Source organism: Vigna unguiculata, chromosome 9 (genome assembly GCF_004118075.2).
Source record: "Vigna unguiculata cultivar IT97K-499-35 chromosome 9, ASM411807v1, whole genome shotgun sequence".
Classification (NCBI taxonomy): domain Eukaryota; kingdom Viridiplantae; phylum Streptophyta; class Magnoliopsida; order Fabales; family Fabaceae; genus Vigna; species Vigna unguiculata.
The window spans coordinates 2,326,152-2,340,451 of NC_040287.1; the positions used below are offsets into that span (position 1 = coordinate 2,326,152).

At 28.8% G+C, this 14,300-nt stretch overlaps 1 protein-coding gene across 3 annotated transcripts; it reads right to left on the bottom strand.

Moving 5' to 3' along the window:
• Positions 1 to 782: 782 nt before the first annotated feature.
• LOC114162286 (oxysterol-binding protein-related protein 4C-like) lies at positions 783 to 5,079 on the bottom strand. 3 transcript variants are annotated; one of them, XM_028046116.1, is made up of 8 exons: positions 4,893 to 5,076; positions 4,570 to 4,621; positions 3,835 to 3,996; positions 2,998 to 3,243; positions 2,673 to 2,769; positions 1,669 to 1,963; positions 1,205 to 1,307; positions 783 to 1,091 (listed from the first exon to the last, which is right to left on the bottom strand). In XM_028046116.1, exons 3-8 carry the CDS (start codon positions 3,988 to 3,990, stop codon positions 843 to 845), a joined length of 1,146 nt encoding a protein of 381 aa, XP_027901917.1. In that variant the 5' UTR covers positions 3,991 to 3,996; positions 4,570 to 4,621; positions 4,893 to 5,076; the 3' UTR covers positions 783 to 842. The 3 variants fall into 3 exon arrangements, with proteins under 3 accessions (XP_027901917.1, XP_027901916.1, XP_027901915.1); XM_028046115.1 differs by lacking the exon at positions 4,570 to 4,621 and having other exon boundaries at positions 4,893 to 5,079; XM_028046114.1 differs by lacking the exons at positions 4,570 to 4,621; positions 4,893 to 5,076 and having other exon boundaries at positions 3,835 to 4,005.
• Between the last annotated feature and the right edge of the window lie 9,221 nt (positions 5,080 to 14,300).

The window sequence follows — 14,300 nt, forward strand, 5'->3', positions numbered from 1 at the left end:
TAGGATTATCTAATATCTATTGTTTTGGGATCGATGGAAAAACTTCATGCACATGTTATTCCTTAAAAAAACCCACTTTACAACTTATTTTTAATAATATAGAACTGTATTTATGAATATCTTAGCTTAAAAATAAAAATATAATTAAGATACTAATATATTGAAGTGTTAAATGGTTCTTTTTATTGGTAGGTGTAAAAACATAATTTCCCATTGCAGAAAACATAAAATTGTTATGAAAAAAAAAATATGTATAGAAAATAAAGTAATTATAAATTAATAATTAATCAATTACAAATCACTACTGGTGTGATTTTTAAACTATCTTCCATAAAATGTAACAAGTTTAGCATAAAAGGTGATTTGTTATTAAACACCATCATAAAACTTTACACTATACAAACAGAGTCTTTTTTTTAATGTGCAAACGACTAAAATTTGTTTGATTTGTCATAAATATTTCTTGAAAGATTTATATAAGTTTCTTGAGAATTTAAAAGTAATGTGATAGATTTTACAAAAATAAATATTCTTTATCATATTAAATTATCTAATAATAAGAAAATCATATTACTTTTATCTATTAATTATTTAAAAATTTGAAAAAAAAAATATATATATTCTTATCTCTTTCATTCGAACAATTCTCTGAAAAACTTAATTTAAAACATAGATAACTAACATTTTAAATCTTGGATTCCCAAAGATCTAATTTTTTTTTAATCAAATTCTCCCTTATCAGGTAACTTATTAGGCAAGAACTTAATTCAACAATTAAATTCTTCAATGAACATTCTCTTCTAAAATGTATTTCATTGCTTTTGAGTACGGAACAGTAACAATTATTGTGCTGTGATGGGGGCAGCTGGTACAGTCTTATGAATAGGTGAACACTCCCACCCTTCTTTGTTGTTAGATACTACAAAATGTTTAGAAACCCATGTTTCTCCTTTTGAGTCTCTTTCTCTCAAGAGCTTCCTTTGTCTTTCCTCAATTTCTAGCTTTGCTTCTCTTGCTTTCTCCCAGTCCTTCTTCACTATGGCTTCACTCAGTTCTCCCCAAACATGAGCTGATTCAGTTGGCCATACACTCTGATCAACATAAAATCTCATGTCACAATCAGGAAAACATGACACAAAACACAATCACTATTTGAACATAAAGTTTGATTATTTGATGTGCATACACATTGAGTTTTTAGTACCTCCGAATCCTTGAGTTTTGGTGTTTCTAGACCTGACAGAACTTCCTGTGCATCATATATTACTCTTACTTCCTTATTATTTGTATCCTTCAATTTTACAATCCTGCATAACAAAAGCCATTACTTCCTTATTATTTGTATCCTTCAATTTTACAATCCTGCATAACAAAAGCCATAAGAACATTCACCTTGGTTGAAAAATACCATTCTTGAAAATAACACAGCCATGTAACTGCTGAATAAGTTAACCAATTGTTGAAAGTAATCGATTAGAAATAAAATCAATTTACAGTATATAAATGTATATAAATGGATGCAAAACCGTACAAGTTTTGTAAATTTGAGTTAAACTTAAATTTCCTTCTTATATTGTTCTCTGCTACTATGCACTTTATGTGCTTATACTAGATACGATGTGAAAAACAAGTGAAAGTTCTAAGATGTGTTTAGAAGGAAAATAATACCTATCCCAATGACCATCAACTTCATACAAAACTTTTAGTGATGAAGAGTCAAGGATTTTTCCTTTGATCATTCTATGGTTCCCTCCAATTCCTAGAAAGGAACTACTTGATCTGTAGGATAACTCAGCCACTAGGCCTGTCTCTTGGCACCGGATGGTAACTGTGCCAGACCAATCAGCCGAAGCAACTGGAAAAATTTTAAGTAAAAGGTGAGGGCAATTCATTTCATATGTTTCACCATGATTGAGTAGCTTCAGCTGCCGTATACCATGCACTTTAGCTTCAATTGATCTGCCTGTATGTTTAATTTGCAGCACAGACATAAAAATGTGTAAGTCTTTGCTGTCAGAGGCTACATTTAGAACATGAAAGTTGAAACTGACTTGCTCAGGTATATGTCTAAATAATCTTTTCCCCCACAAATTAAAGCCAAAGCATGTTCCTCATCTTATTGATGAGATGTCAAACAAAAATGTTGAAATTTTAAGTTTGAGAAAGTTTGATTTTTTTTCTTTATTTTCTAAAAGTACTTGTTGAAAAGTTTATTCAATTTGGACCTTATTTTTATTATCCTTTGTGAAGAATTTAAGAAATCCAAGAATTCAAATTGTGATGCACATTTCTGGTTTTAAAATCAGAAAGATCTTTAAAAGATTAGATAAATACTGACACTGAGTTCCTAATAATTTTGTCAACATGGAAGTTTCCTTGGTACTAGATATTATCAATTGCAGTGTTTGATACAAAGGATTGCTAATAAGTGTGTCTAGAACACTGATTCTTAGATTTCCCCTGTTGATATCTGATTGATGATATGAAAAATATGTCCTCAGTAATGATTCTTTGTTGATTATCTGGTCACAGTTTTATTTAATCAATTAATCAGTGTCACAAATCTTTGCAGCACCAACCACACGTAGATGAAACTTTTTTTTGAGCAAACATTTGAAAGTTGATTTTTGAAATGGATAATAGTCTAGAAAAGGATGAATATAGTGAAATACCATTAAACTTTGGATCAGGCCGCTGGCACCATATCATTTCAATGTTTTCCTTCTCATCAGTTGCATGGAGAGCAGCTACTGGAGGGTGATGTGAAATCTGCATACAAAAAATAAACCAATAATGTGATTACATAGGAAGATATCAAGGAAAAAGTAACTAAGCCAAAATCCACGTTTCAAGTTTCAATAAACAAACAAAAAAGTATACAATTGATGGTTGATATCATCAAAAAGGTAAAAAACTGATGCAGAATTTATGAATAACATTACTTCATAAAAATTCAGAATGAGGCCATGTGGAAATGTGGAAATGAGAAGCATGTACCTGCTCCAATAACACATTAAGATTTCCCTTTGAAACATGGTGTGTCTCGCCAAGAATTGGATTATAAGGAGCAACCCCAAAATTCACAGGGCGAGTGGTAGATATGCTCCATGCTACAACAGATATGAACCTGTCAATTGGACTCTCTCCATTGTTGCACATGCTTAGCAAGTCTGATCCTGTGCAATACACTGATTCACCATAGCACTGAAGTTGTGACTTTGGTAAGTTGAATAGTGGTGGCAGCTACAATCATGGTAAAAGATTTTCATCATTCTCTATAACATGCTGGCTCAAATGACACCAGTTAATAGACCAATCAAATGTAATTCTTCCTAACCTTTCTTTAAAAAATGAGTTAACTTTCACAAAACCTATTAGTTGCCATGTGGGGACATTATTTGGTCCAGAGGGTGTGGCTCAGGCTCTTGTAAGCCATAAATGCACATAAACTTTAATATCACAAATTTATCAAATTTCCAATTTGATACATATGCACTTCCTATTAAACTATAATATTTAAATAGATAAAACCTTACCTTATAAATTGATTCTATAAGATGGAGTTAAAGTTAAACTAGAATGCTATTGGAGCTTATCAAACTCTATCCTAAATACATATCGTGTTAAGGATTTTTGTGTCCTTGGTTAACCTTTTCGTAACATTTCGAAGCACCTTCCATCGAGCTTCCTCTTTATTCTCATCATCGATGTGTCTAATCCTCATTATAAGCATAAGGGTATTTCGAATTGTGAAATTGGGCGAGACTTTCTGTTAAAAAGATTTAAGTACATACCTGAAAGAAGAAAAAGACGTGAAAGAAAGTGAAGTAGTACCTGAAAGCGTGTGAGGTCAGAACCGGGGCGTACATTCTTGAATAAACTTAGTATTCGTTGCATAAGATTAGGGGCTTTATACGCGTCTGAATCAGATTCACTGTCTATTGTTAATGGCTTCGTCAGCACAATTTTCCTCTCGTTTTCCTCTTTCATCTTAACCTGCACCATTTTTTCACATTCTTATTTTCCACAACCCCGAAAGGGTTACAACAAATTGCCATAAACATGTGTTTGTTTGTGCATTGCACGAATATTCTTAGTTTATGCAAAGTAAAAGCAACGATGACCACAATGCAGTCTGGGCCTGCAAATTGCAAACACAGTCCAAATCTAAGTCTACAAAGTTTGACCCGACAACTAGTATTCTAAAATTTCGATTTTGTTTTATGGTAAGGTCTAAGGTGTAAACATTGTTCTGCAAACATATGAACTTGTTTTTTGAGGTTTCGCAAAAGCAATAGAATTCTTGAGCCAATCAAAACACTCTCAACCAAAGGGTTGTTGCCAACTCGAAATTGACAGGTTCCAAGGCACTACTTTGCCCGTGAACTAAGGAACAATAAATTAAACAGTTTCAACTTTTTGTTTTCCTTTTTTCTCATTCACATGCATGCTTGAAAAGAGAATCATTATACTATTGTAAAATATATATTCTGTCCACACAAGCAACTGTTACATTAATTTTCCAAAACAAGAAACTGAGAATGTGTGATTAGCTGTAAAATTGCATGCCTCGGAATACCACTCATCTGACCCTTCAAACACTAAAACCACCTTCAGAATCCTAAAAGCAGAAACATCAGAGAGATTTTCACCCTTAGATCATTCACACTTGTGAAGAACAAAGAAACTAATCATGCAGAAAGTAGAAAGTATAATCTATGTCGGTTCTGAAACTGGTATAAGAAAACTTTATCTGGTGAAAAAAAAAAACTTATGCAGAAAAGAAAACAAATGAAAAAAAAGGAAGGTAATCCATAGAAAAACATATATATAACAGAGAGAAACTTATGCTTATGAGAACACAAACTAAAGCAAGAGATTAGAGAACATACCATGTTTATGTTGAAGAAGAAAGGCTTAATTAGTGAAGAATAATGGCGAAAGGATGTGATGAGAAAGTGAGGGTAGATTTGAAGAATTGAGAAATGAGATGTTAAAGGAGAGTGTGAAGTGCTTTGGTTTTTGTGTAGAAATCAAGAAAAAAAAATGGTGTTTATAGAGAGAGCCAATGGAACATGGAATGGGTGGGGTGAGGTATATATATGTGTGCAAAGGTTGTTTTTTTTTTTCTGTTTTTTATATATATATAAAATGTTTGCAATATCAATTCACACATGATGCATACATTATTTGTCTTTACTTATTTTCCTTTTCTAGGATTTGTCTTTACTTTAAATACTTTATTTGGTTTTAACAATTATAACAATTATGCATCTTTTTAGTGAATTAGTTTAGTATATCCTCATAATTATTAATTTATCTAAGAGTAAAATGATGTTTTTGGAGAGTTTCTTAATGGGATTTATCATTGCCTTTTTAACAAAAAACACCACTAAAGATAATTTAGAAAATCAAGTTTGGTATCATGTGATTTGTGTCATGGTTTTCTTTCTTTTTTTTTTCTTTTTCTTGGTTTTTACATTTTTATATGGAGTGAGTTGTAACAATGGAAAGTGACATCAAATAAAATAAAAGAAAATTCTTGTAAATTGATGACAAGCTTGAGAAGGTGCAAATGATTGATCCATCATACACGGAGAAAAAAAATAAAGAAAAAGAAAACTTTGGATGCATTTTATACGAAAAATAGTGTAAAGTACTTTTATGAATATTTAAAACATGGAAAGTCAAAAGAATTCTACGCGTTATATTGTCATATATATCACGAAATGAACCTTCTAAGCTAATAATATTACGTGGGGAAAGAACTTTGACCTAAACACATGACTGAATAGTTAAAGCATATGAAAGAATTACGTTCTTAAAAAAAGTTAATAAATAAAAGAGAAAAATGAGAGTGTTTCTAGCAAAATTTTTTTTTTAATAATTAGTAAGAATAATGAAAGAGATGTGGATGCAATTATATCAAACAAAGCATCTAATTAATGTTCATAAAGTTAAACTAAAATAAATGGTACTATTAATATTCGTTTTGCACACGTTGAGAATGTCAATATTAAAAATTAAGGGCACCATAGATATTAGTAGTAATACGTCAACAAACACGTCACAATATTTTGTGTACATATTATATTAGTTGATAAAGTCCTATTTCATTTGAAAATTTTAAAGCTTTTGGTAAATTTTCATTTTATTTTATCATATGAATTTAAAAGTTTCATTTTCTTGATTTTATTGTCTTTTGTGATGAGTATTTATTTAGGAAAGGTGTTATTGGAGATTCAACATTAATACAACAAAGTCCAAAAAAATCAACTTTAACTTCAAATTTTAGACAATAAATTTATGAGTCTTATTTTTTATAAAGTATTCAATTTTTTTATATTTATCAAATATGAGACATAAACTCACAATTAAATTTTCAACAATCTTTTCTCAAACTTCTTTGAAAGTTGAATTTTTTTACATTTATACACTCCCTTCAAGTAAAAGCATTTCTATGTATACATAAATAATGACATTTTTATATCGTCATTATATTATAATAATAATAGAATACAGGTGACAAAACAGGCCAACTTAATATGTTTTAACCTAATTTATCATTTGCTTGTCAAAGACAGGTCGACTAGGTTAGTCTGCTACAACAAAATAGATTAGAATTTATAACTCACTATGTTGAAAGGTGGGTTGGTCCTCCAATTTTTTTTTTTTAATTTAATTCCTTAATTTTTAATATTTGTTTATATATTGAAAACATGTTTAACCAATAAATATTTTTTAGAATTTTAATTGATTAATTAATGTTTTTAATTGGATAAATTAAAATAATTATTACATTTTAAAATGTTATATTATAATTCATAATTAAAACATGATTTGTAATTGTGATAATTTAAAAATTATATTAACATCGAATATTTGGTAGTTTCATGTTTTTTTTTTTTGTGATATTTATTTTATCAAAACTACTTAATTGATATGAGAATGGGACAAAATTACCCTTAGGATAACAATTGGTATAAATTTTTACTTCAGGGACAAGGATCCGATAATAAAACTCACCTTCGTCATTCCTAAATATAGAAAATTTAAATTTTGCATTACTTTTTTATTTTAATTTAAAAAATTTTAAAAATGGATCAATTTGTCTTATGTGGCCTTTAGTCTACTAATTGTATGGTTTAGGTGGATAGAATCACGACGAACTTTGATGGGTTAAATTAAGTGAGTAGAAACATTAGAATGTCACTGAAAAAAAAAATCATATAAATTTTCTTCTACATATAATCTTTGAGGGAAAACCACAAGAAGAAGGTAAGATTATGCTATTGCAAGTTTTTTTTTTTCTATTTTGACAAATTCATAAAGAAATAGCAATACTTAGACTTGGGTCAAATTCACATAAAAAATAATATTATCTCTAATTTAGAATTTTAAGGTAATAAATTCGTGCATCTTTTTCTTTATATGTTAGTCAAATTTTTTTTATTTTTATTCAATGTATATCCCAAACTTATATTTAAATTAAAAATAAATAAATAAATTTGGGTGACTGAAATGAATGCCCAGTTGGTGTTTGAGAAAAGTCCTCAGAAAAATTAGTGAATATGTATATAGGACCACAAATGAACCACCCAATTTTTGCCATATTCGCAACATTTATATGCATCATTTGTATGTCAGTGGTTCCAAATTAGTTTATTATATCTTGTGCAAGTAAATTGATGGTGATCCATTCATTTCGATATTAATCTTTATCATAGAACCTCGTGCACATAAATACTTCAACTTTCCCTTATCTTCAGCTCAACTTAATTCTATTTTTTTTTTCTCTTGCAAGTTAATGTTTCCCAGAAGGCATTTAATGAGAAAGAAAGACAATTTTATGGGGAAACAAAGATTTGAAATTCTAAATATAGATTCTTTTATAATTTGGATTCTCTACTAATGGCTTAATCAGTGTGATTTATATTTGTTTAATGAACAATCAATATGATTAAATATTAACAAAACAGTTAAAATATAGTTAATGGTTGGATTAGATTAGTATAAAATGAAACTTTAAGAGGTGTGTTCGTAAAAGGATAATACTTCAGGTTACCCAAAAAAGTTTAATGCTTTAATGTAAAACAATGGTTTTATTAATTTGTTCCGGTCAACAAAGATTTTTTCTTTTATGTGTAGTTTAAACATCTTATTTGAATGAAATGGAATTTATGATGCCCTAATATTTCAATTTGAATCATGTATATCTTATATATTTATATTTTAGGATACTTTATAAATAATTAGAATTTATTAATAAAGTATCTGATTTATAAAGTTGTAGTACAATATAAAAAATCTTTGAATAATAACAAATTTTAGTGACAATAAATAATTAGTCACTATATAGTGACCAATTTAGATATCAATTTAAAAAATAAATATTGGCAATTAAAATAGTTTCAAAAAAATATGATTGGTCTCTAAACTGGTAATTAAAATAATTTTTATTATAAATTGGTTTCTACATTAGTCACTAAAATTAGATATCAAAGTTTTAACTACCAAAATAATTGGTTTCTAAATTGGTCAATAACATTAATTACCAAGATTTTCACTACCAAAATAATTAGTCTCTAATAAAAAAATTGGTCTCTCTAACATTATTTAAGAGTTTTCTTATAGTGGTACTTTTATGATGACAATAATTTATATTTTTTATGTTTACAACTTTAGTACATACAATTTTAATTTGGATTTACACAATAACAATCATATATTTATTTATGTTTTTAAGAATTATTATGTATTTTTCAATATTCATATATCATGTATCTATTCCGTATCGTATCATATTATTTTTAAAATAAACGTATCGACGTATCAAATATGTGTCATATCTAGTACACGTATTATATACGTTCATCATAGGATGGGACTAATATAACATAGTTTTGTATAGAAAAATTACACAGAAATCAATTTAAACCAATGAAAAACCTTATTTCATTTGTTAAAAAATACGGAAGAAGTTCATCAAAAACATTTTAAAGTATTTTTATTATGTGATGATATACATTTTTTTTTATTTTCACTATATTACACTCTTTTAAGATATATTATTGTTTTAAAAAAATTATAATATTTTAATAAATTTTAAAATGAAAAGGAAATAAAGTTTATAAATTAAAATTAGATGCCACATTAAAATCTTCGGTTTTAGATTTTTTTTTTAATTTAAATATTATTTGTGAAATTTTGATCAAATCAAGATTTTGAGAAATTAGTGAATTAAAGAAAGTTTTAAATATTAAAGTTAGTTTTGGTAAGTAAAATTAATTTTATTTATAAGTTTTAGTTTTTCTTTTCTTTTCTTATTGGAGGTAAGGTTAAGAGTTCAAATTCCCTTATGAGTTTAAAATACTAATTTTAATATTTTAATAAAGTTTTAAATATATTTTAAACTATGAAAACTCAAAGTATTTTGAAAGTATAAGATATAGAACACACACAAAAATGTTTAGTTGAATCGATTGTTTTTGGATATCACTAAAGTTAAGTGTGGTTGATTTGACAAGATCCAAGGAAATACTAAATGGTACGTGGATTATCTAAGCATTGTATTACACGTTCATACAAGATGTCACTTGGCACAAACATTTTAAACACTTAAGTGTGTTAAGACAGATGTCTTGTATGTTTAAATTTAATTCTTAAATTTGATATGACACTATAAATTTTTCAAATTTACCAACTACCAGTTTAAATTTAATTCTTAAATTTGATATGACACTTTAAATTCTTTAAATTTACCAATCATCATGGAGACGCTTTTATCAAAGTTGTGCCAAAACTTACCATTGGCTTTAAACTCGAGTGATTTATATGTCAAAAAATAGTCTCAACACTTTAGTTTTACTGTTTTCTTTCTTTATAGTCTTTCTTTGATTTTTATTTAGAACATTAATGATGTGTTTGGATTTAGGGAAATATTGTTTAAGGCGACCGAAAAGCGAATGTCAATTGTATTTGGTTTAGCAAATTTGCATTGATTTGTGAGCGAGAATTTGCGAGTAACCCTCATCTGATGACACTTGCTGAAATGAAGAGAAATAGACGGAAAACCACGTCACTCAACTCAAATTACTTCTTTCTCCCTCTAATTTACCGTATTTATGGGTAACGTAAGTAAAGGAGGAAAGTGGTTTTGTGATTCAATTTGACTTGAAGAAAAGCTTAAAAAGAAAAAGTAATGAAGATGAAGTGTGATAATTGTTTCTTGAAATAAGAACGTCAATTCTCTCATGTAAAACATTAAAAAAAATACACAACCGAATGGGTTATGAGAGATAAGAGAATTAATTTTCTGATTCTTTGTACAAACATACATACACACACACACACACACACACACACACACACATATATATATATATATATATATATATATATATATATATATATATATATATAATTAATTATTAATAATAATAATTAATTATAATAAGAATGATAGTTAATTTTAATAATAATAATAATTGTTGACAAGGGAGCTTATCATCCTATTCATGTGGTGTTTTTCATGATGCTAGTCAAGAGTAGTGTCCTAGCTCTGTCACTAACACTTGTTTGAATAATTCATGTATAGAATAGGATAGATCTTGAAATCAACCAATCTAATTGCTTTGAACACTAACATAATTGATTATGATAAGTTTGAAGTATGAAAATACTTTTCTATAACTCAATAGTTGATTAGCCTACTTATTTAATCGATTAAGTTATTCACTGGAGTCACTAGACTCAAAATCTAAACCTGATAATTGATTAGATTACTTCTCTAATCAATTAATCGTAGCAGCAATGTCGCCTTTTTAAACCAACCTTGATTCACATTTTGAGATACAACTGTTTTTGAAATTTGAGGCAATTAAGATATTGAGAAAGAAGAATTCTTGAGTTCTTGGAGATCACACAACTAGGTTTTCTAAGATGGCTTGGCACTAGGATTGATTGTAGTTTCTGCACACAAGGATCACAAGGATGTGATTTTATAGTGTCTTCACTATGTAGTTAATAATTGATTTCAATTGTACGTAGCATTGCAATTGGGGATAGTTCTTGATAAATGTATTAAGTTCTTAGTTCATTAGAATACAAAAATATTTAGGCGTACTTGTCCTTCTTTAAACTCTATTGAAATAGTGGAAATCTTTTAAGCTTGGGTTGCTTAGAAGAAAACTATATGTAGATTCAATTTGAATCGAACTAGTATAGAATTGTTGTTCTCTTATTTTTGCTTTTATTACTTTCCTTGACTAGTTTAAAGGTAATCCATGAAAGCATGCATCTTAGCATAATTTGTTAATCGATTAGAGTTTCTGTTAAAGGTTGAAAAACTAGTTCAAAATTGCTTAAAAGATTAAATTTTTGAAAAACCAATTCACTCCTCTTGGTGTGTGTATATTGGCTATATTTGTTTTAACAATAATAATTTTATTTTAATATAATTAAAAATAATTTTATTTTATTTTCAATTGTTTTTATGACTAAGTGGAGAAATACTAATCTTTTACTTTTGTCAATTAAAATATTTTTTAATCTATTAAACTTATCACAATCATGTACTAATTTTCATAAACTTTTATTTCAAATCCCTTCATCTTTTCCTTAATTCAAACAACCTCACCACATTCACCTTTTTTTCTCTCAAATCCATTTTGAAATCCATACATACTTCAAAAGAATTTTCATTTCTCCTTTACTAGGTCGTCTCTAAATTTTGATAACATTGTATTGGGTATTTATTCTGACACCTCTATACTTTCTTCCTGCACCTATATAAGTAAAGTGAAGTGGGCAAATTTGTTCTTATCTTTTTTCCTTCATCCCCTTCCTCCTCCAACACTGCACTGCCATACTTTCTTCCACCTCTACTAGCACCCATTTACCCCCTCCACCTCCACCCTATTTTCTTCTTTTACCTCCACCTCTACCTCTTGCAAAGTCCTTTCCTCCACCAACATTCCCTTTTTCCTCCACCTCCACCAAAGTCATTTCCTCCACTTTCAGCAAAATTCTCACTCACTACAAGAAAATCCCTTAACAATGATCAATTATAGTGACAAAAAATAATTATTCACTATAGTGACCAATTAAGATACTAATTTATAAACAAAAAATTATTAGTAACTAAAATAGTTTCTAAATTGGTCACTATAGTAAATTGGTCTCTAAATTTTTCACTAATATTAGTTATCAAGGTTTTGACTACTAAGGGAATTGATATCTAAATTGGTCTCTAATAGTGACTAATTTAGAAACCATTCCTTTGGTAGTCAAAACCTTGATAGTTAATGTTAGTAACCTATCCATTGATAAGTTGTGAGGAGTTCAACCACAGATAACCTCTTATTCATCTCATCAAATAGGTAGAAGATGCATTAGATTGTGAAATATTACCCTCTCATAGAGAAATATGTTTCCAATGCCAATAAAAGTAACCCATCCAATGGTATTTAACATTTAGAAAACTACCAAATAAAATATCTCCCAAGCAAAAATATCAGAAGTTTCGTCTCGTCCCAGATCATCACAAGGTGACATATTCATTATAATTACCAATTTAGAGACTAATTTAAAAATTATTCTAGTTCCAATAATTTTGAATTTATAAATTGGTATTTAAATTGGTCACTATAGTAACTAATTGTTTTTTTTCATTAAAATTTGTCATTGTTTAAGGATGTTCTTGTAGTCACTCATCTCTTTCTTCTATGTCCACATACCTCTTCCCCACTCTTCCTATTTTCACCTTTATTTTTGTATTCTAAATTTTGTATTCTAAATTGTACAATTTAAAATATAAAACTTGTATTTTGAATTGTATAATTCAAAATGTAAAATAAAAAATACATTACAGATCGTAGAATCCACAAATCCCGAATGTAAAATAAACTAATGTATTTTGGATAGTACAACTTAGAATATAAATTTTGTATTTCAAATTCTAAAATGTATTTTTTGTTTTGCTTTCTGGATTGTACATTATAAAATACAAATTTTACATTCCGGATGGCATATTTCAAAATATTTTCATATTGTATATTTCATAATTAAAAAAGAAAAAAGGGTAAAAATTAGAATTTTAAAGTGTATAGAGGTGCATGAAGAAACACCCACATTAGTATTTAGTTGGTGGATCCAAAATCTACTTAATGGATTATAGCTTGCTTGTGCTTTCTTTGGATCACAGGTGGAAGAAAATGGTAACTGCTTCCTACATCCTATTAATTTCTTTCTGCACCCTTTCATTTTTTAATTCCATTTCTACCATTTTGTGTTTTATTTGAGGCTTTCTCTTTCTTGAGACCTTTGCTTGTCTCCGATGAACTGTTGGTGAGGTCCCATGGAGGAACATGAGGTGTTGTGGGAGGTGAATATGGATATTTTTCTAATGCATTTTGGGTTAAATGTCGAAGGTAACATAAAACGAATTCCAGAAGAAAAACTTCAGGAAAATATATATTATTTTCCAAATTATTGTTTCCGGAATTGTAGCATATATTTTCGAAAAATTAAATCCGTAAATTGAGTTGAATGTACTGTAGAAAGAAAATTACAGAATGGGTTTTTGTGAACCAGAAAGTAAAATCTCGAAGTGAAAGTGTGCATTCCGGAAATACAATTTCGGAAATTTTCATGATGTTCACTTTATTTTTTCCACTTCATAGTCCTCATGACATCAATATCCTTTATTCATGATTTTCCTCTATAAACAAGATGTATACAATTTCTGAAAAGGCATGGTAACAATGTATCATCCATGATGACTTTTGATCAATCAATTTCTCAACGATATTTACACTGTAGTCCCACTTCCTCCTCTACAATGCACCAAAGGTGTGCAACTTGAGTTGAAGGCAGAAGCACACTGCGCACCGCTGGGTTGAAGCCACAACCAGACGCACATTACCAAGGAATAACCAGAGCAGCCGCAGGGTGAAGAAGGTGAGTGAAAAAATTAGCGTTAACTAAATAACCCATAAGGTTACTATTAGAATTTCACATCAATGATGGCGTTAATGAAGAAATTTGAGAGGGTGCATGAAGCAATTCCCGAAGAAATTAGGGATGAAGTTTTTGGTTGGCGAGTTGGTAATGAACCACTCCCATGTTAAATATTATCTCCTCCTCAAAACTGAACCAAATTGTTTAAAAGAAACCAGCAAACATTAACACAGTACTGTCCCTTCATGACTTAGATGATATGTCATACTCTAACTATTTTCTTGTGTTGCAACCTGCTATAAGAAATTTGATATGAACAGAAGAAAAAGGGGGCAGATACA

What these genes read in the sequence shown, in the direction of transcription:
- LOC114162286 (XM_028046114.1), bottom strand. Translation starts at nt 4,005, where the DNA reads ATGGTGCAGGTTAAGATGAAAGAGGAAAACGAGAGGAAAATTGTGCTG. An exon ending in CTGACCTCACACGCTTTCAG is followed by an intron (nt 3,244 to 3,834) that starts GTACTACTTCAC and finishes CCATGATTGTAG; the next exon opens with CTGCCACCACTATTCAACTT. An exon ending in CAAAACTCAAGGATTCGGAG is followed by an intron (nt 1,092 to 1,204) that starts GTACTAAAAACT and finishes TATGTTGATCAG; the next exon opens with AGTGTATGGCCAACTGAATC.